Source organism: Enhydra lutris, unplaced genomic scaffold, assembly GCF_002288905.1.
Source record: "Enhydra lutris kenyoni isolate GAN:26980312 unplaced genomic scaffold, ASM228890v2 scaffoldscaffold49, whole genome shotgun sequence".
In the NCBI taxonomy this organism is placed as follows: Eukaryota; Metazoa; Chordata; class Mammalia; order Carnivora; family Mustelidae; genus Enhydra; species Enhydra lutris.
This window is the reverse complement of record NW_019154133.1, coordinates 12,751,158-12,774,392: the sequence shown is the minus strand read 5'-3', so window position 1 is coordinate 12,774,392 and position 23,235 is coordinate 12,751,158. Positions and strand designations below refer to the sequence as shown.

The 23,235-nt window shown below is 41.1% G+C and overlaps 1 protein-coding gene across 2 annotated transcripts in view; it reads right to left on the bottom strand.

Annotated features, from left to right (window-relative positions):
* The window catches only part of LOC111156771 (nuclear receptor coactivator 2), a 294,726-nt gene that overhangs the window by 102,256 nt on the left and 169,235 nt on the right, over positions 1–23,235 (bottom strand). For both annotated transcript variants that reach the window (XM_022517836.1, XM_022517837.1), the window contains one exon: positions 3,025–3,129. In XM_022517836.1, coding sequence (XP_022373544.1) covers positions 3,025–3,110 — 86 coding nt within the window. In that variant the 5' untranslated portion in view covers positions 3,111–3,129. The remainder of the gene's footprint in view (positions 1–3,024; positions 3,130–23,235) is intronic.

The window sequence follows — 23,235 nt, the reverse complement described above, 5'->3', positions numbered from 1 at the left end:
GAAGTACTTTGCAGAGGGAAAAAAACCCCTCAACTTGCCTTAAGTGTTGCATGTGTTTTTTCTGAAATCAAACTCATCCCAGTATATGATCACAGATTTACTTGCGTGACTGTTTGTTCTATGTATATCATGTCTTCCACTGGACAGTAAGCTTCACGGTGACAAAGCTCAGGATGATTTGCTCATCACTGTGCTTAATACAACACCTGGCAGAGGCAGGCATCAAATTTATTGTTGAATACACAGAGGAAAAGTTTTAGAAAAGTAAGGCAGATTATGTTATAAAATTTTTAAAAATTTACTAGGGTTAGTAAAAGAAGAAAGGGAACCTAACCTCGTTATAATGGGAATAAATACACTGTGGGGATTTTTGGTAAAGTTTAAAAAGATAAAAGTAAATCTCCATAATTTCATAGACTTCTTTAGGATGTTGGTTATCAAACCAAACAATTATTTTTAGATAATGCAAAAAAACCACAGTACAGTCAGAAACAAAAAGTGAAACTGACCTAGGGTATTTGTTAACTATCCAAGCTGAATGACGTACAAAATATATACAAATGGTCCAAGTTCAACTAAAGTTTTAAAAAATTAATGCAAGGGAGGGAAAAATAAAAATTGGCAAGATCTTCTCATTTCAATTTGACAAAACAGCAAGTTCCCTTTGATAATAACAGCATACAACTAGTTTTTTTTTTAGTAGAGGGCCCACTAAATGCCATTCAAACTACACAATAAATAAGGAATGTAAGTTGTTTCATGCAGCAGCTTTCTATATTTATAATATATATAATACTAATTGATAAGAATTTGTAGTCTGTAATAGACTTCCATCTATTTGCCTCCAAGTATCAGCTTTATTTTCACAAACTAATAAAGCTGAGATAGAAGACAATTTCTCCATTTCACAGTGGTTACACAACTTGTCCAAGATCACCCAGTGAGTTACTGGTAGAGACGGGCCCAGAATTTGGTTTTTTGACATCTCATTTTTATTCCTAGCTTCTACTTCACTAAGTACAGGGAAAGGTAGGGAGTGGCTGGGACACCTGGAGGAGACAAGTTGCCCCCTGGACCCCTCAGCCCCCCTCAACTTCTCTTCAGCTCCCTCTCCCCACAAGACGGATGAACACATGACAAATAGGTGAGAAAGGGGAACTGTGTTACAAAAGACCTGAGAGCGCAGGGGAGGGGGTCTGGAGGCTCCCCGCCCCGCACCAGGGCACCAGCGCAGCAAGACACAGGAGAACTGCCCTCCGTCAAAATGGTCTCCATTTTATCAAACTGCCTCCTCGAGTGGACTTCCGGGCATTAAAGGCAGTTTGCCAGACAGATGGCTGTGGACAGCCAGGAGGTACTGGGGAACCTAGAGGCCACATACTGCAGCCGAGGGTTGGGGGCTGGGATGTGTTCAGTAGCAATTTAATAGACTTGTTCTGTTTGGCAGGAAAAGGGGAAAAGGGAACATAAAATATTTTTGCTCTTTCTCCCTCTCTTCCTGTCTTAATGACTTTTCCTAGTCCTCTGCCCTGTTCTTCTCCAGCTGATCTTTTTACTGGCTATTTAAGAGAAGTTGCTGCTTTTATTGAACTTTTTATTTTATTTTATTTATTTATTTTTTTAAAAGATTATATTTATTCATTTGACAGAGATCACAAATAGGCAGAGAGGCGGGCAGAGAGACAGAGAGAGAGAGAGAGGAGGAAGCAGGCTCCCCGCTAAGCAGAGAGCCCGATGCGGGGCTCGATCCCAGAACCCTGGGATCATGACCTGAGCCGAAGGCAGAGGCTTTAACCCACTGAGCCACCCAGGCACCCTTTATTTTATTTTTTTTAAAGATTTTATTTATTCATTTGACAGAGATCACAAGTAGGCAGAGAAGCAGGTAGAGAGAGAGGAGGAAGCAGGCTCCCTGCTGAGCAGAGAGCCCAATGCGGGGCTCGATCCCAGGACCCTGGGATCATGACCTGAGCCGAAAGCAGAGGCTTTAACCCACTGAGCCACCCAGGAGCCCCTACTGAACTTTTTAAATCATTTACATGATTTAAGTAACCAAAAGATTGAAGTCTCTATCCTACCTTTGTTCCCTATTAGACTAGTTCTCATCCCCCAAAATGGGTTAACAACTCTTAAGTGTTTCTTCATTATCCTAAAACAAATGGTTTATACGAAGGGGTGGTTTATACAAAGGGTAGTACTCCATACTCATGCTTCACAACTTGTTTTTCTCTGTAACAATGTTTTTAAGAGATTCTTTTTATATCAATCCATTAAACATCTTCACTCTTTTTCATTGCTGTATTGCATTCCAGATTATGGAGGTATCATAGCTACTTAAATAGTTCCCTATAGACACTTAAGTTTTCCCTAATCTTCTGCAATTGTTAAACAATGCTGTAATAAGTAACCTCAGTGTCTATCATTTTGCCAGTGTGAAAGCATACTCTGGGAAAATTCCTAGAAGTGGACTGCAGTTCAAAGAGGATACACATTTATAATTTTACTAGACCATGCTAAATTACCCTGCATGGAGATCAGAGCAACTCACACTTCCATCTATAATATATGACATGGAACTTGCTTTAAATTACTTGTTTTACTCACTGAAGGCCCATAATCTTTGTCACCAACTCAAAAAAATAAATAAAAATAAAACAGTGTAAAATTAACAGCAACTTCTGCTATGGGATCTTCTTGTCTTTATCATGTCTTGTGATCTAACAGAAAAAATGTGGAAGACTCAAAATCATATAATAAGCCCGCTTTAACAGTCAAGTACACAGGTGACATCAGAAGCAGCATGAAGCTTTCGTCTTCTTGTAAAGAATAGTAAAATCTGTAACCAATCAGCATAACCAAAATGTAAGCCAAATAATACATATTCAAGGTTTAACTGTTAAGGAGAAAAACCAAACACAGTATTTTGACGGGGGTGGGGTGGGGTGGAGAGGGGGTGTCAAGTCAGTGCTGCACGCACGTGACTTTCATGGGGAATACTGATTCTGTTTCTCAGCAAGTTCTAACCTGGGTCCGAGCTGGTCAGGACATTCCTTGCGCTTTCTTGTCTCTGCCCTGGATGGGTCAGAGGTGTTTTCTCCAATCCCACTCATCTTGAACACATATCAGCAACTAAAACAAGAAATGGGGAGGGGAGAAGAGAGAGAGAACAGAGCTGATGATAAAGTGGCTGATCAATTTACCACCAATAAAAGAACTTCAACTTCAATCAGAAATTTGACCACAGTTACTAACACATTGTTTGGATTAATATGCACGTGTAACTCCTAAAGAAAGGGCTCTATTTTTTTTTGACCTTGTTTAAAAGTTAAGTGTTCATCAAGGTTCACACTTCAAAAGCCAACAAGCCTACCTCACTGGGCCCAGACTCTTTAAGCAGATGATGTATTTCAGCAGCACCATGAACTACAACCAGCTGGCCCCAGGTTTCTGCAGCCTGCCTTCGGTTTCAGGAGTGATCTTGCACCACGGGGAAACTACAGGTGCTGTAAGGGGCTCCTCCCGGTCTCTGTTTGGGGTTGACCAATGTGAAGTCTCACCCACGACAGACAGCCCTGGGAAGAGGCAGTGCCCCATCACTAAGCTCAATGTTTCCAAATCTGCCCAGGTACAATGGACCCTGGCCCTACACGAGGCTTCCAGAAGCAATGCTCCCCAAAGAGAGGAGGTCGTGCCTCCCGGTGGAGTCTCCCGTTCCCTCCACCCCTGCAGCAGCTGCCTTGCTGCTCCGCCCTCAGTGCCCTCTCTCCCCGGCAGCTCGCCTTCCTGAGCACACCTCCCCTCCGTGGTTTCCTCTCTCACATCCTGCCGCTCCTGATACTCCCTCCCTTGGCTAATTCTAGCTGCTATCACCAAAGGTCTTAAAATATCCTTAAAAAAAAAAAAAATCAGGGAACATTACTGACCCTAATGAAGGAGGACAATTACTAGCTCCTGCTTGCTGGGTTCCTTCCAGTAAGAAAATAAAAGGACATAAAGTAAGGGAATCAGTGTGTTCACATCAGTCATCATTAATAAAATCAAAATAATATTTAAATACGCAAAGATCAGGGTGACAGAGGTTTAAATTCTACGAGAACTAAACAAAAGAACTAACAAAGACACTGGGGGAATGATGTAGTCGCTTCAGCACACAGTGCTTAATAACTGCTTAGCAAAAGAAAAAAAAATGCAGCATAAAAAGATGACGTCAGCATTTAAACGTTTTTCTTAGAGTTCCAGTTCTCTGCAGCTTCCCCCTTCCTTCTGTCTCCCCGGCGTCTAAAGTCACCTTTGCCCTTTTCTTCCTTTCTAGACTGGAAAAACCGGATGGAAGGGCAAGACAGTAGAACACATCAAGAACTTCAGAAAAAGGCCAGAGAGTAACAGGTTCAGGAAGAAAGGACAAAGAGGAAGGTGGGCTAAGAAAGCAGCACCCGGGGACGCCTGGGTGGCTCAGTTGGTTAAGCGGCTGCCTTCGGCTCAGGTCATGATCCCAGCGTCCTGGGATCGAGTCCCACATCCAGCTCCTTGCTCATCAGGGAGCCTGCTTCTCCCTCTGCCTCTGCCTGCCATTCTGTCTGCCTGTGCTTGCTCTCTCTCCCTCTCTCTCTCTGACAAATAAATAAATAAAATCTTTAAAAAAAAAAAAAAAGACTCAGGTAACCTGAAGCTTTAAAAAAAAAAAAAAAGAAAGAAAGCAGCACCCAAGACCAGTCACTGTAGCACTGTCACATACCCATCAAACTGCACAGCCTTCACTCCGTGAAATCTGCAGCGCTTAGTCTCCCTACAAGCACTCCTTCTGGTCACAGCTCTGATCCAAGGGGGCTGAGCAATGAATTTTCTTGAGAGTCATGTGGAAGCAGGATGAAGAAACACTGTATCATTGAAGGAGGCTGCACCAACTGCACATTATATTCACGAGGTCACACAGGAGGGGACAATCTGAAAGTTAACGCCTGAGCTTCCTGCCTTGGGAGCAATGTAGCCAAGCCCCAAGGTCCTGTACCGTGGGCACATTTTGGGGCTGATAATAAGTATAATCTGTATTGAGTTATTCATTTAGCATTTACTATGCATCCGGCAACTGCTGGACACGATTTAATCATCAAAACAGACTATGAGGGGCAATTGGGCAGAGCAGCTGTAGCCACGTAATCCGTGTCCCAGCTCTCCCACTTGGTTAGCTGTGAGATCTTAAGAAGTTACCTCTCGTGGCTTAATGACCTTTTCTGTTAAATGGGGATAAGCATAGCATCTCCAGCCCAGGGCAGCTGAGCAGCTTAGCAAATGGCAGAGCTGGGGTTATTTGTTACAGGGTTACACACTCCTACTTTAAACGAAGATGTTATGGCGAGGGTCTCCTCATCAAAGAGGCCATTCTTCCAGTAATCACATAAGCACAGCTCAGGAGGGAGGAGCTGCAAGATCCGGACTGTGCTGGTCCCCGTGCTTGACTCTTTGCGCTCATCTCAGTGTCACTGTCATTGTCAATGTCACTCATTCACCCATTCGTTCATTCATTCACCCATTCATTCATTCACCCATTCATTCATTCATTCATTCATTCATTCAAAGACTGCCTGACTGCCTCTAAGTGTCAGGCTCGAAGCATGAGGAGGAATGTTGCTCTCCAGAAGAAAACAAGGTAAGAGAAGAGATACAACTGTACATGGGGAAATGGTAGTAAGTAAACTTGGTAAAAGTATTCTGTAACAGGCGCACACCCCTACGTACTTTAAGGTCCAAGAAAGAAGAACACTGCTGGCTGGGCTAGGGAGGTACTGAGCTGGCCTTGAGGAAGGCCTAGGCGTTCTGATGGTGAGGAAGGGAGCCAGGGCATTGCAGGAGGTATAAAAAGACAACGGGTGAAGCAATAACCTCAACACCAAAACCCTTCTTGGATGATACTCATGAACATTCCTTTTCTCTATTTCTCTTGGAACCACAATTCTCATGGTTTCACTTATGAGCATGTAAGGGAAAACATTACCCATCCAATCTAAGTAAGCTTTTAACAAGTGACCTCCAGGATTTTCAATGTGAAAGGAGTGTTCTATAAATCATAAAAATTCAAGTAAATTTTTATCATCAAAATATAACAATATATAACAAAATGCCCTCTATAGCAGCTGTATGTGTTAAGTCTGTTGATTAAAATGGTTATTCCCCCCCCACACACAAAGTATCACCATATATATTAAAAAATACAGTACTATCAGAAAGATCAGAAAGCTTTTCAAAAGATTATCTTACTTAAAGTCTGTACTTAGTTTTGGGATTTAACATTAGCTTTAGCCATCATCTATCTTAAATTTCCCAAAATAGATATCCTAGTAATTGTAATGTTGCACGGAGGGACAGAACTGATATATTTCAACTGAGGGGCTAGAAAGAGACAAGGAGCAGAGCAAGGTGCTAACAATTTCTGGTCTAAGTATAGAAAACCATTTGAGCAGACCGTTTATATTTTACTTGAGTCTACTCAACACTGGCTCACAAACCACTCTACTTGTAACTTTAAAACATGATTAATTTCTTCTTTAAGTAAGTTATTATGGGCTAAATTTTCTCTTTTATTATTATGTGATGGTACCTTAAACACATTTCCTCAAAAAAAGAAAAAAGTTTTATGAACATGCTTACTTATTTTTTGATGTCTACCCCCTATGTCCTCTTTTCTGAGCAACCTTCCTGAGGCTACGTATACCCAGTGCACACCACCAACCAACCTGTAAACCACCAAAGAAAAAAGAGGGGGTCTGTAGCAATTGGAGGCAGGTGGATGCACTCTGCCAGCCGAGGTATCAGGCTGGGGATGTTCCCTCTGAAACTCTGCTCATTAACCAGGGGAAAAAAGATGAGCCTCTCAGGTGGGGAAAAAAAAAAAAAAGAAGAGGAAGCAGGAAGGCAGGAAAGAGAAAAGGAAGGAAGGAAGGAAGGAAGGAAGGAAGGAAGGAAGGAAGGAAAGGAAGAACTAGGAAGGAAGGAAGAACTAGGAAGAAAGGAAAGACAAGAAAGAAAGAAAAGGAAGGAAGGAAGGAACAGAGGGAGGGAAGGAGAGAGAGAGAAAGGAAGGGAGAAAGAAAGCAAGTGAGAGAGCAAATTCAGGGCTGAAGCCTAGAAAGGAGGAGGGTGGCGGAGGTGCTGGCAAGCAGCAGGTCCTGGGCTCCTCCTTTTTGCCTGCCACAGGGCTGGAAGCAGATGAAATCCCGGAGCAGACGTGTGGATTTATGCCCTGGTCCTTAGTGGATGAACCAAATAAATAACAGTGAGCCTCATTAACGAGGTGCTCAAAGAGAAGTGTGGTGCTCTAATCTAGAGGACTCTAACTGATACTCTTCATGCCTTAGGTGAGGCTCTGCTGACAGCAAGCACCAGGATTTCACACAGGAACCTGCTCTGGGGCTAGGTGAGTGAATTTTTTTTCCCCCGCTCAAGTGACACAGCTACAAGAGAAAGAACGACAGCTTCAATACACAGATTTATGACCCCTAGTGTGCACTTAGGCATAGACAAATCAACTAAAATAAACGTTATGGATAGATGAGTTTTATTTATTTATTTATTTATTTAAGATTTTAATTTATTTATCTATCTATCCATCTATCTATTGGGGGGGGCACCCAAACCAGCACAGGCAGGGGGAGCAGCAGGCAGAGGGAGAAGCAGGCTCCCTGCAGAGCAGGGAGCTTGACACTCGATCCCAGGACCCCAGGATCATAACCTGAGCAGAAGTCACTTAACTGACTGAGCCACCCCAGGGATCCCTGGATTGATGAGTTTTAATGCATTTTTGTAGACCAAAGTCAAAAATCAATTCCCAACAGAAGGGTAAGAGAGAGAAATAGTGACGGGCAGCAGTGAAGGTTTAGAAATCCTATTTTATTTTGTAAGCGGGCTAGATTAATAGTTTCTTAAAGTTTCCGCACGTTTTCAACATTCCCGTGAAATTAAAATTCTCGAGCGTTTCACTCTCAGTTCCGAATCGGTTCAATGTAAATCACAACAACTGAAAACGACACAAGCCAACTCTTGGGTCGTATCTGATGGTAATTACAGTCATTGAGAACAAGCCAGTCTCTACCAGATGTGGGGGGTTGTGAAAGGACAAGTCTGGAAAAGGAGTTTCAATTTGTCCGTTCTTGTTAGCTACAACAAATAATCCCACACTCACTGTTGACAGTCCCTCCTCCCTAACATCCTCTGATACCAACTCGTATAAACTAGATGGTAAAGTGTTACAGTCACCAGAATCAAGACCTGCTTTGTTTTGTTTTTTTTTTCGTTTGTTTGTTTTTTTAAGTAACGATATTCTGGGAGGGGTGAACAATGCCGGTTATATCCTTAGCATGAGGACAGAAAGCAAAACACAATGTTAAAGCCTCAACACAAAAACTGCACTCTTCGCTCATGAAATTCATCACTATAACTTATCAGGTAACAAAGCTGCAGTTCACAATACCGCCTCATATCATTAAAGCTAGTTAATCATCCAGACTTCATGCGAACGATAATGTGCATTTTATCTTTTATCAGTACTGGCCATCTTCCAAACAAGGCCTGTAAAACTGTCAGATTTATTATATGTGGAACAAACTTAGTTAAAGAATAAGTAAGGATAACACTGTTGCTGAAATCCAAATATACTAAGTGATCAACATCAGATCTCTCTATTGCTGGTTCTAAGAAATATTTTTTAAAAGTTAGACCCTCTGAAATTCCTTACTTTGAGATGAAATTTATAATGAAATGACATACAAAGAGCTGTTGAAACAACTTCTCTCATTAACGCCTACAAGGGGAGGTGATGCCTGATAAATCATCTAGCTCTTGATACGAGACCAGAAAGGCTCCTACAGCTTCCAAGGCCTTCCGGGTTCTTTCTGAATTCTCTTTACAAGAGCTACATGACATCGCTGTGTATTCCGCAGTCTGATTCTTCATACTCTTTGTAAGACTAAGAAATACTCAATGCTACCGCTGTACCTGAAACTTCACTAAAACCCCCTTCGATTTCTATTCTATTAAATTAGGAAAAGATAATCTTTTCAGAAGCCCACCTCAGCAGTGAAAGATGCATTCACTATTTCTTTATCACAAGCGAAAAAACATTTGCTCATTCTAAACTCGAAACATTTTTTCCCTTAAAGTATACTGTGTTCCGGGAGGGGTCCCTTTTACTTTAGAAAGAACAATTTCTGCGCCAGTCTCTGATAAGTCAAAGAGAAAACAGTATCTAGTGTTCAACTATGCCAAATGTGCTTCTGGATGCAGATGCCTGAGAAAGGCAGAAAGCAGAGAATGGCCAGACCTTGGAAGTCAGTAAACTGATACAGAGATAAAAACACGGAGTTGACGGAGGAGGGGAAAAAGACCTCTTTGCAAAAGTGTCAAGTGGACAAAATCATCCAAAGCAAACATTGTTCTGGCAAGACCCCAACTCTTGGCAAGAATTAAATAAATATTCTCTGCAGTAAATATACAGATTACGCAAGGATATACTGTTGCTTCATATAAATAAGCAAACAAAGGACCATTACACATGCAAATATAAATCTAACTGTGTAGATTTACTAACGGCAGAGACGAGAGCACACAGAAAAATCAGACTTTTTCTTTCCCCTGGCAAAACAATTAGTGCACTGAACACAGTGACAGAAGGTATTATACAGTATTTCAAAAATAAACTGTAGCTCGTCAAAGGGTGTATTATTTTTCTCAAAGTGTCAGAACCCTTTTTAACTAGATCATAAGAACACTTTTAACTTCATCTTTACAAAACACGATACTGCTTCATGCTTTACATAGAACATTAATCTACCTCACATATTACAGCATGCAGCTACAGAGTCAAACTCGTAAAACTGCACATTAATTCATACAGTGACAACAATGAGATTATCGTGAAGTTGTAGGAAACCCACTTCATGTAAACACAGAATAAAAGGCATCTTACTTGGAAGCAAATTCTCTGTTTAACTTCACTAGTTCTAAGCAACTTACTATATGCCTGACGTTCTTTTTTTTTTTTTTTTATTAACTGCAGTAAGCCAAATGCAAAGTACTATTATTAGGACATAATTTTTCAATAATAAAATACCAGCAGTTTCCAGCTGGAGACGGGACTAAGGAAAATAACATGGCCTGCAACTCTGTCCAGCTATTCCCCAAGTAAAATGGCTTCAGCACCTACCTTGTCTCATGCTGTTTCTTACTCCACGCCAAAGTAGTACAGTGTATACACAAATGTTTAAGCTAAAAAAGTCCTTCCTTTTCAATATGCTCTTAGATTTACTTTTGTATAATGGCCTTAAAGTGGTATATCAGACAGTAACTAGAAGACATATTCCATTTTCTGACTGAAAGCCAATAACACTCATGAATTTTTTAGCTGAAAGACCCTTCAAGATGCTATTGGGAAGACTGGAATAAACACATTAGGCTGCAAACGGGCAGCCGCAGCTCTGTAGCACATGCTGCAACAATCAAAGGCACAGTGAAGTTCATGTTCACCGGTACACAGATATTTTGCTGTAACATTTCCATCATCCACACAGCTCCTAGAGCAGGCAAACTCCTCTCTTGGAGCCCGAGCTGAGCAAAATCCCGTGCAGAATATGTGAACCGCAGAGAGCTGTTCTAAACTATCATTACCAACAGGGGGAAAAATGTCTAGTATGACATCAGTGGCAGAAGATGGTTTCTACTTTCTGAATTCTCACAGGCTAAGTTCCTTAATATAGCCGGTCGCTGGGCTGCCTCTATCCCCAGCGACGTCAGCCGGCGCTAATATGGCCAGGAATAGCAAGGCGAGGTTCAGTGAGGCCTCGGACGAGAAGACTCCACGAGAAGACTCGGGAAGGAGCTGGGTCCCTTGCACAACGTAGGCACGGTCCTCCCCTTCAAGCGCTGTGTACTCAGCCCCCAGTCAACATTCGGAGCCCCCAGCTTTCCCTGGAGGCTGAGCATTCTGGAAAGAAGTCATCAAACCAACAACTACAATGCAGGGCTTGTGTTGGAGTTGCCTAACTTGTCCAGATTAAAATTCATTTATCTGTCTTTATTCGGAAACGGTCTTTAAAATTCTGAGATTAAAAAAAAAAGTCTCAATTTATGAGAAAAACTTACAGAAATGGCAAGGGCAAGACCGTCTGTTTCTATATAAAGAATACTTTTATTATTCCAGTTGTAAAACATTCTTAAAATAAATAAATGAAAGTCCTCTCATAGTATAGCATGTTGGGGTTTGTGTGTGTGTTCACTAACATTCAGGAAACACTTACTATGAGGTTGAGCACTTGGCACACATCTTCTTGCTAAAAAATCCCCACTTTTATGTTTTTATACATGTGTCCACACACACTCTCTCTCTCACCTTGCAGATCACCTAAACTCTCTGACCTGTTTTCATGACTCATTTGCCCAAGTGATACAGATAATAAATGACAGGTCAGGAATCAAACTCAGGTATAATTGTAATAACTATCATTCACGGAGTACTTCCTAGCTTGGCAGGCGCTCACCATGGACTTCACATTTATGAATACTTCAGTGCCCGTAACCACCTAGGTTTAGCCCCATTTTACAGATGAGGAAATGGAGATACAGATAAAGCAACCTGACCAAGGCCACAGTTAGGAAGTTTTAGAGCTTATAAGTGAATCCAAACACTTCCTCATTTCTTAACCACTGCAATGTGAGCGCTGAGGTTCCTGTATTTCGATACTTTCACTAAAGAGAGAAACTAATATATATTATAGAAAGCAGTATATTTTAATTTGATCACCAGTGAATACATAATTTGAAAATACTTTTGTTCTTGTTAAAAATCTAACGGTATTATTGCAAAATGCAAAACATTTCTTTCTACAAAGAACATACATACTTTGGAATCATCTGTCTATCCGCTCAGTACCTGATTAATGCCCCAGGTACCACTGTAGGCATTGGAAACAGGGCCATGAAAAAAACAAAGTCCCTGTCCTCCTGAAGCTCACATTCTGGTGCAGAGAGGAAATCAGGCCTCAGCTCACAAGCAATTACTCCCTGAAGGGAAATGAACTAGTATTGTTATTACTGAATTTATTATGAAGTTATTGAAATAACAAAACCAGTTAGAAATTTTCTGGGGCACACTAAGAAGGCTGTTTCATTCCAAACAGTAAAAACCTTCTTTTCCTATAGAACAGAAGTAGTAATTGGTTGATTTTAGAAGTCACGTATTAAGAGCAATGATAAAAATGACACCTTCTACCTTTAATCATTTTGTTTTGGCTTTAAACATAAACACCAGACTATCCCTCTCCAATGGAGTTTCGAACTGATATTAGTAAGGCACTGTCCACTCATTCTTTGTCTAAGACACAGCTAGAAATTGTAGAGAATCTGATTTCTTAACAGTGCTTATGAGGTATATTTTTCTTATTTTTTCTATCTATTACAGTTGCGTTGCGTATACTTACTTGACAGTAATTTTTGTCCATTAGAGTTTTTCAAAGCATCCATCCTCGTTTTTACAGAAGCATGTGTGTCTTTTCAAACTCATACTTAGTTACATAATAGTTGATTAATTGCTGTAACAAGCAGTGGCACAAGCCAGTCTACACAAGAAGCCCACTGGGTCGCAGTGCGGCGTCACTGACGGGTATGGAGTGCCGCAGGCTCTCAGGGCAAATGTACAGAGGGGAGCACAGAGCATGTGACTGTTGTAGCCCATCAGTCCCAACGGAGGCTGATTAAGAAACTCAGAATTCATGCAAAATTCATTCAACGCAACGGCGAGGTCATTCAGTCATTCAACACGTATTTACTGAAGGGTGCCCTGCCACGCTTCTACATATTGGGGGCTACCACAATGAACAAGACAGACCAAGTCTTTTATCTGTGACTCTTACATTCTCATAAGAAAGTGGAGAGGCAGGGCGCCTGGGTGGCTCAGTGGGTTAAAGTTTCTGCCTTTGGCTCAGGTCATGATCCCAGGATCCTGGGATCCAGCCCCACATCTGAGCCCCACATCCGGCTCTCTGCTCAGCAGGGAGCCTGCTTTCTCTTCTCCCTCTGCCTGCCTCTCTGCCTACTTGTGATTTCTATCTGACAAATAAATATATAAAATCTTAAAAAAAAAAAAAGTGGGGAGGGAAGAAATAGTAGAACAAATAAACATTTACTTTATCCGATACTGACTAGCACTTTAAAGAAAAGTAAGGTAGGGTTAGTGTAGAGCACAGTGTAGACTTTTAAATGGATGGTCAGGAAAGCTCTCTTTTGACAGAGTGACATATGGGCAAAGACCTTTCTGACAGACCTCTAAGATTCATAACACAATTTATTACGCAACCATGAAAAGCTGTACAATGTACAGTGGCTCAGAGCACATCCTCTGCTGTCCACTCTGGTTTGGAATCCCGGGAATATTACGTATTAGTTATGTTAGTTATGTTAATTAAGCTCTTTGAACTTAAATATCTTCATCTCCTCAAGAAAAAAAATAAAAGCCATCTTTTTTTTAAAAGGGTAAGTACTACTTTCTTGTGAAAAATTTTTTTAAAAGATTTTATTTATGGGGCACCTGGGTGGCTCAGTGGGTTAAAGCCTCTGCCTTCGGCTCTGGTCATGATCCCAGGGTCCTGGGATCAAAACCCCGCATTGGGCGCTCTGCTCAGCGGGGAGCCTGCTTCCTCCTCTATCTCTCTCTGCCTGCCTCTCTGCCTATTTGTGATCTCTGTCTGTCAAATAAATAAATAAAATCTTAAAAAAAAAAAGATTTTATTTATTTATTTGTCAGAGAGAGAGCATAAGCAGGGAGAGCAGCAGGCAGAGGGAGAAGCAGACTTCCCGTTGAGCAGGGAGCCCGATATGGAACTCTATCCCAGCACACTGGGATCATGACCTGAGCTGAAGGCAGACGCTTAACCGACTGAGCCACCCAGGCATCCCAATACCCATCTTTTTAAGTCTGTTGAGAGCAAGAGCTGTTAAAAGGCATACAACAGTGACTCGCGCCTAGCAAGGGCTTATTTAATAAATGTAAGCTATTATAGGTTGAATTTGATAGCATGTATATGTTTATGAAATAATTTAAGCTGATGGTGAGAAGAGATGGAGAAGAAGATTAATTTATAGAAAAAAACTAGATGAAAATTCATCATAATATTAGCAGTTAAATTGTTTTGATGGGTACTTTGGCTATAATTTTCTCTTCTCCAAATTTCCTTTCATTAACACATCAGAATTCTATGAGTTTAAAAAAAATGGAGGGAGGGAGGAAGAAAAAAGGGAAGAAGGGAGAGGGGAAGTTGAGGAAGGAAGGAGGAAGGTAAAGGAGAAAGAAGGGAAGACTTTGAAAAGGGAGGGAGAAGGGAAAGGGGAATGGGGAAAGGGGTAAGGGGAGGAACAGAGGAAGGGAGGAAGAAGGAAGAGGAGGAAAGAGAAACTTGGCTGTACTGCTGGTGGGGGGCTGGTGGGGGACAAGCCAGAAAGAGATTTTTTAAATAATCAGTTTTCTGGGATGTGGATTACAAATGCACAAGTTCTTTACATGCCTATTTTTGGAAAGAGTATTGCATAAACTGAAGTAAGCCTACCTTATAGTAAAAGAAAGACAAAGGCTGCCCCAAATCAATGAAATAAGAAACTGACCTTCATTTAAATGAAATCTGAAGTATAAATTACTTCCTTTGATAAAAGATATCCCACAACGGTTTCCAGACTACTAAAATGATCTTACAACCAACTTATGCTTCTCCAAATTTATTTCTATATAAGAAAGATGGAAGCTCTTGGTCCTTTTGGACTTATCACTTATTCTCCTTAACTTCAGGAACTTTCTCATATTTTCTCATATTCTCTCTCCTACTGATGTGACTCTCTTAAAGCAAGAAAAATACCCACATGATAAGAGCCTTCCAGCAAAGGTTACTAAATTGCTCTTCTTCCTCAGGAAAATCCTATCCCTTAAGCTCAGCTGAAAAACCATCCTCTTTATGAAGGCTTCCTGGATTCCAGCAGGAAAAATGAAAGGCTCCCTTCTACTTTTCCCCCAGCTCCAGGTGCATAAAACTAAAACCACACTTCTCTCTCTTCATCATTAGTCGCTTCCCTCTGGAGAGGGTCCAGGGCACTCTCCCAGAGGCAAGCTCAGCCGGCTACCTCCCACTGGCTACCTCCCACCTCAGTCTCTGGGCGCCACAGATGAGACCTGGGATACTCATTCTTTCCTGCCTTTTCTCATTCTCACTCATTTTAACTCCAGACTTTCTTGGGAGTTACTTTATCTCTAATCAAACAGGAAAACAAAGCACGGGCAAAATTTGTCAGCACATCCCAGGGATAAAGTATTAGGAACCAAATTCAATGCTTGTGCTTAGAGGAAAAACTAGCACAGGGCGACAAGCCCCTTTGGCAGTTTAAAAAATGTTTCCTGACTAGGGTAAAACCTGTGTGAGAAGTCTCTCTGAAGTTTTTTTTTTTTCCTGTTTTTTGTTTTTTCTCTGTTCTCTACCACTCTTCCACAAAAGTGGAAAATGAGCAAGGAGGAAAAACTTGGTTTGATGGGAGGACCTCTGAATCATTTTCTCACCGTACCAATTCCTATAAACTTTCTTTCAGTCGCATCGTTACAATAACTTTGAACACTACTTGCTGTGAGGCAGCAGTTGCCATTAAAAATAGAAAAGGGCAGCTCCAGATTGACAGCCCCACCCCCCATCCAATTTGGTTTTATAAAAATAAACCAAATTAAGCATTTTTACCTGCAAATAACATACGCACAGAATCATTTACTGAGAATTACTAGAATGTAGAAAGTTATTTATAAAAATCATTATTCTGAAAACATTTTTTAAATAAAGTTGGCATCTAAAAATATGAACCAAAACACTATTTTTTTTTCCTCTCTCAAATGTTGGATCTCAGTAACTGCTGAAACTGACCATACTATAGTAGTTGACAGGAGATTTATGTTTTGGTTCAAGTTTCAAACTTGGGATACACAAACAGCTTTCAGAAGTACAATCATATTGTTATTATTTTGACTATGTACAATAGAGTTCAATTCTCTGACCTCAGGATCCGAGGCCAGGGAGCCCTCAGGTTTTGAGGACTTTTGAAGAGGACAGAGTTGTCCTGGAGAGTTGTAAATGGAGGGTTTTCTCCCTTTAATAACTTAAGATGGAGAATTATGGTGTTCTGTAGAACTATAAATATAATTGGACTCAAGAATGGTAGCTCCTAATTACCTACTGGGTAGTTCACAGAATTCAGACCCAAATTAGCTTAAAGTGTGTTTCAAATAATAATAACTTAAAGGACTAAATAAATAGCCTAGAATAGACACTGGAAAGATTAAAACCAACTCCCATTAGAGAATGTAGTGTTCTCTACCTTTTTTTTTTTCATTAGTCCTACAACGTGAGAATAACTGTTTTGTAAGACCTACACCTGTGGATAAAGATTTGTAAGACAGCTGCATCTTATTTAAACGTAACAGGCAAGCAATAAACTTGAAATGACACTTAAAAGAAATTAAGATAATTACTTGACACCTCAGAGACAGCTAACTATATCATATTCCTTTTGTCTAGTCCAAAACCAAAAAACGATTAAGAATTCATGCTGAAACCCAAAGCATGGCAGCAGTGGGCTCGACAATGTGGAGGAAATCCAGCCGGCTCTCAGTGCTATCACGACATACCACATGTGTCTACATAACACAGGCATATGATTTCTTTAGTTTGGTGTTTTATTTAGGCCAGTGTTTCAAAACCTAGAGCGATGACTGTTACTTAGGACAAAAACACATTTGGTCCTGGAGAAATATGTTTCATATGAGATTAAGTTTCTAATTAATACAGGTAGGTCTCTTTTTGGTATTAAAAATATAACCTAAATTATAGGGTTTTAATTTAAAAATCTATTTGCATTTCTTTCCTTCTGATGTTCAACTGTACTGATAATTACTGAGTAAGCTGCTAAGGGCAAATTACTGTGTTCTACGGACACGGCAGTACAATTACTGAGTAAGAAACTCAACTTATTCTCAAGAAATCAAAGATTTAGGAAGAAGAAACAAGAATGGAATTACCAGAATCCAGTATATATGAGAAATACAAAGTACTACTAAGGAGAAAATTGCTTCTTGTTGTGGGGAGCCGTGGTGAAGGTTAATGAACACCTGAGCTGGGTCTGGAAGAGTGGGCATGATTTTCCAAAGTGAAGCTGGGGTGGGGAGGTGGGGCAGGAGATAGGAGCAGAGCGCCTGCTACAGCTAAGGGCGAACAAGGCTGGGTCAGAGTTGCTGGTGACACACAGCACTAGGCCACTGGGGAGCCCCGATCTTTGTGTCCTCACCCACCCTCTCTCCCTCCCGGAGGGCTATCAGGCCCCGGAACTGTGGTCTGAAAGTGCTGCCCAGGAACGGTCACAAATGCACAGTCTGGCTCTAGCCCAGCCCGAGGGAAGGCAGCTATGCTCACCACTATACCACCAACGCTGCACTAGCCCAGCCCGAGGGAATGAGGACCCCTGGGGGTGGCCTCTGGGGGGCGGCCAACCCTCCACCAAGCCCCACTGACAGCTGTTGGATGCTTGCTAAAGTTTACCACTGCCCTAAACTTCAGAGAGAGGGTTTCTTGCCCCATCAGTGACCTGAAATCCGACTAACTCAGAGTAATTATCTTCTTCCCTGAGGGAGAAGGAAAGGGCCAGATAAGGCAGAGTACGTTTTATTCATTGGATTCATTTATTCACCAGATATTTAGTAAGTGCCTACTTTGTAGAGTCAGAGGGCAGAAAACCTCAAATGCCAGAATGAGTAGTAGTTCCTGCTGCTTTCATAAACTAGGGGCACAACGAAAAGTTCTGAGCCAGAGGTGGTAAAGTCATAGCAACGCTAGAAAGACTGGCATGGTGGGGGCATAAATGACATTTCTGGCAGTGGAGGGGGGAGGGGCTGAAGACTTGTGAACAGGATACTGCTGCAGGCCACACAGCGTACAACTGCATTTATATGAACGCTTCAGAATTGGTAAATCCATAGAAACAGAAAGCAGATTAGTGGTTGCCAGGGGTTAAGGGGAAAGGGAAATGGGGGGTGACTCCTAATTAGTACAGGGTTTCTTTTCAGGTTAATGAAAATGTTCTGAATCTAGATGGTGGTGGCTATGCAATTTGTGAATCAACTAAAAACCACTGAATTGTACACTACGAAGGGTGAGCTATATATTCTGTGCAGGGAATCTCAGTAATGCTGTTATTCAAAACATATAGAGAACAACAATAACAACAAGCATCACGGCTTTTAAGCTTGATGTTGATAACCCGGCTAATTTGTTGAATAGATAGAGGGGCGGTCTGCAAATATTTAGAAAACACACTGGTATTATTATGAGCAAGAATGACTTCTCCAACAATTCATCCCAAATGAATTTTGCTAAAGAGATTAAAGTAAGAATTTTAGGGTGCCTGGGTGGTTCAATTGGTTAAACGTCTGCTTTCAGCTCAGGTCATGATTCTAGGGTCCTGGAACCTGGGATCCCAGGGTCTTAGTTCTCCCTCTGCCTGCTGCTCCCCCTGCTTGTACTCTCCGCTTATCTCTCTCTCTCTCATTCTCTCTGTCAAATAAATAAATAAATAATCTTAAAAAAAAAAAAAAAAGAAACTAAGAATTTTATTTTTTATTTGTATTTTTTTTTAAAGATTTTATTTATTTACCTGAGAGAGAGAGAGTGAGAGAGAGCATGAGAGGGGAGAGGGTCAGAGGGAGAAGGAGACTCCCCACCCAGCAGGGAGCCCGATGCAGGACTTGATCCCAGGATTCCAGGATCACAACCTGAAAAGGCAGTCGCTTAACCAACTGAGCCACCCAGGTGCCCAAGAATTTTACTTTTATAAAAGTTTTATTAGTTTTGCTTAATAAAAGTGATATGTGCTTAGTATAGAAAATTTAGAAAATACAAAATGCTAACACATAAAATTGCATATAGTTCCACGACCCAGAGAATCACCATTAACTTAAAAACATTTCTGCTTAGTATTTTAAGATGTATTGTGTGTGTATATATATATATATACAATTAAGCACAAACTATATATATATGCAATTTTATACATGCTTTGTTTTCTTAATATTACACACTAAAAATTTTCCATGATATTAAATATCTTCATAAACACTTTTTTTAGTGGATCTATGCTATTCCATCATATGAAGATACCATATTTATTTTTAAAGATTTTATTTATTTGACAGAGAGTGAAGAGAGCACGAGCAAGGGGAGTGGCAGGCAGAGGGAGAGGGAGAAGCAGACTCCCCAGTGAACAGGGAGCCCAACAACATGGGGCTCGATCCCACGTCCCTGGGATCATGACCTGAGCCGAAGGTCATGACTGAGCCACCCAGGTGCCCACCATAATGTATTTAATCATTTTTTATAGTTAATTATTAAGATTGCTTCCATTTTTTACTATTATAAATAACACTGTAATAAAAACCCTTTATATAAATACTGATCCATATTTCTGATTATTAACAATAATCGATAGTCTCTGGGGCACCTGGGTGGCTCAGTTATTAAGGCGTCTGCCTTTGGCTCAGGTCGTGATCTCAGGGTCCTGGGATCCAGCCTCACATCCGGCTCCCTGCTCAGTGGGGAGTCTCTTTCTCCCTCTCCCTCTGCAGCTCCCCTCTGCTCATGTTCTCTCTCTCAAATAAATAAAATCTTAAAAAAATAAAATTAAAAAATTTAAAAAACAATAATCAATAATCTCAATACAACAATCTCAGAAATGTGATTGCTAGATCAAAGGGTGTGACTGTATTTAAGTCTATTTATGGGCATTAACAAGTTGTTTTCCAAAAAAGCTGTTATTAACTTACAATCACCTCAGCAGGGTATGGGAGTTCCCATTTCAGCAAAATACACAATAATAATAGGTATTATGATTTTTTTAACACACTCTAATTTGAAGATTATGGCATGACATTATAATTTAAACTGATTACTAGGAATTGAATACCTTTAAAATGTTTACAAGAACTTCATTTCTATTTTGATAAAAGAATGCTGAGTCAGGGATACAGCACAGGGACAGTATGTGCCAGTCCCCTAGGCATCTGGCACAGTGTCACTGTGGAGATGAAAGAAAAATATGGGTTCCACTGGTGGTTCCCAAGGTTGGCTGCTAATGAATCATCCACAGAGCTTTTAAATGTATGGATTTCCTGCCCCACCCCAGACCAATGACACCAGAATCCCTTGCAGAAGGACCCCAGGTGATAGCCAAAGCCTGCCTAGCACTTTCTGGAAAGGAAAGCAGAACTTAGAACTACAGGGCTGGATGACAATGAAGAATCAGTCTAGGTTGTGGAATAACATTCTTGGCATTAATTAACTGGTTATTATAAACAAAGAGAAGTTCTCCAGTCTAGTCTGGTTTATTTTTTTTAATCAGTGACTCAAAAAAAAAAAAAAAAAACCAAAAAACCAAAAAACCAAAAAAACAACCTATCTATTTATCGGATAGGCAGATGACACAAAACACAGCTGTCATGTGTGATAACAAGATGACATTTAGGAAAATCTGAGTATTAGCAGTCCAGAATAAAAAGTCCAAACCAGCATGATGACACTATACTACATACCTTTGTATTAAAATAATGGGAATATATACAAAAACAAGTACATAAAATAAAATAAAAAATTTTAAAACAGAAAAAGGAAAACCCCTCACAATCTCTCTATTCTAGTGTATTTGGTATTTGAATAAGAGCAAAGATGAAACTACTCTCACATTTGGTCACCACCCATTATTCTTAATCTAACCTGTGCTTCTTCCCTAATACAACCTATAACAATTCTACTCCACCCTACATCTCTCCCTGTGCCTTCTGAAGCCCTTACTCTTGGTAACAAATTCCCCTACACCCTTGACCCGATTACAGAGTATGGAGCTACTTTGGCTCCCCTGCTGGGCCTCCCCTGTAGTCCATTCCAGAAGCTGCCCATTCCCTCATTACACACATACTTGGGGGAGAAGGTGGGGTCATACTCGCCACACTCCTCAGAGCAGCTATTAGGTCACGGCTCTAGTACAAGGGTTACCTTGCATAAAGATCTGGTTCTTTGAAACCCATGTTGTAAAACACCCTCTGTCTGTGTTCAAGTAGGAGATTTACCAACATGCCTCTCAATCCTCCACATTTACTGAAAAGCTTGAGCTGTAATTAGTTCTTCCTCCTCAGCCCAAATAGGTCATCAACCTGGGTGATTTCAAAGTCTGTGGATGAGCTGATACCCATCCTCAGAGGTCCTCATCTGTCTCAGCTCCAACAAAGTTCACCTCCATTTCACTTTAGCCACTGCCTCCTACGATCATACCCTGAGTCTTGTTACCACCCAGAATTGTTGCCACTTGAATGCCACTTTCCCCCACCATCTCCCAGCACACTAGGTTTCTTACTGTCTTCCTCCTCAATCACTGGTCTTCCATGGACAAGGAAACCTAAACCATTGTGCCTTGCCCTCACCCCATTTCCCTCCCTACCTAGCTGCAACTACCACCAGCCCCCGGGCACCCTCAGTTCCCTTTCACACATCTCTCCCAAGATTCACTCTTCAAAACTTAATCCCAAGATTTCTCTACTCATGGAAGTGGCACTGACACAGAAAATCATACAGCTGAGGGGCAGAATAGCCCCACAGACATTTTAAGGCTTTCTAAACTTGACTTGGACCCGTAGTCCTGCCTGCCAACCCTTTTATTTGTTCTCAAGCCAGCTCCTTCTATTTATGCCAACAATTATTTCCAGCTTTTACCACTTCAGCAAATAGCTGTTCAATTTGACTTTACTCAACTTCCCTTCCTCCTTCTCACAAAGATATCCACCGCTATCTTCATCATCATTCCTGGTGTCTCAGAGGATGCATGATCCCTCCTCCTCTAAACACCAACATTCCAACCCCGTCTCCTACTTCCCTCCACATCTTCTCCGAGACTTTGCTACCAAGCCTCTTTTTGCCAAAATTTCTACCCCCTCCTCTCTACTTTAACCTATAAGCACACTCAGGTCATTTCCATCCTAAAAAAAACCCCATGCCCCTGAGCCTGAATCCTTCTTTAGCAACTGTTCAACCTCACATTGTTCCTTCATAACCAGACCTGTCCAGTGACTATAGGTCTGTGGTCCCTTATCCAAAACACTTGGGGGCCAAAGAATTTAGAACCCAGCTAGACAGATACATGTTAATCTTAGGAAGAGAACATGGGGCATACACCAACTATCACAACATCCCCACAGGGGCCTGTGGAAACATTCTGTAATTGAATTCAATATTATTTCTGCAGTGAAATGTATGAATATTCACACCAACTGGGACAAATGAAGATTACAAATCATTTCACATCCATTCAGGTCAGGTTTTACTGCCAAATTAGTTATAAAAACCTTTCCATTTTCAGAGTTTGTTCAACTCTGAGATTCAAAATAAGGGAATCTAGGCCTGTGGTTTATTCCAATTCCCTTCCACTCACTTCAGGATCCAAAACAATTACATTTCTTTCCCTGTCACTCCACCGAATATGGCATCCCTAGCCTTCCACAACATTCACATGCCAAACCTGCAGGACTCCTTGGCATACCGTGTGTGATGTTCACCTTTCTGCTGGGTTTGCCTGTCGGGGTGACATCCCCCCAGGGGCCCTCCTCAATCTCTCTATTCCAAGGCTTCCACAGCAAAGAACTCTTCAGAAGTCCTCCTCCTACATGGCTTCACTATCCTCTTCCCATCTCTTTTGTGGATCATCCCCTTTGCAGGTATCCAGACCTCCATCTCAGCCAATCCTCCCATTGGCTGTTTCCTTCTCCTTCTCCTTCTCTTCTTCTTCTTCAAAGACTGATTGATTGATTATTCATTCATTTATTTTTAAGTAGGCTCCATGCTCAGTGGGGAGCCCAATGCAGGGCTTGAACTCAAAACCCTAAGATTAAGACCTGAGCTGAGATCAAGAACTAGGCGCTTAACCGACTGAGCCACCCAGGTGCTCCTTGAAAAATTATTTTCAACAGCTCTATTGAGGTATAATTCACAAGCCATAAGATTCACCCTTTTATTTTTTTAAGCTTTTTTATTTATGTAATCTCTACATCCAATGTAGGGCTTGAACTCATGATCCAGAGATAGAAAGAGGCATGCTCTACTGATTGAGCCAGCCAGGTACCCCCAAAATTCATTGTTT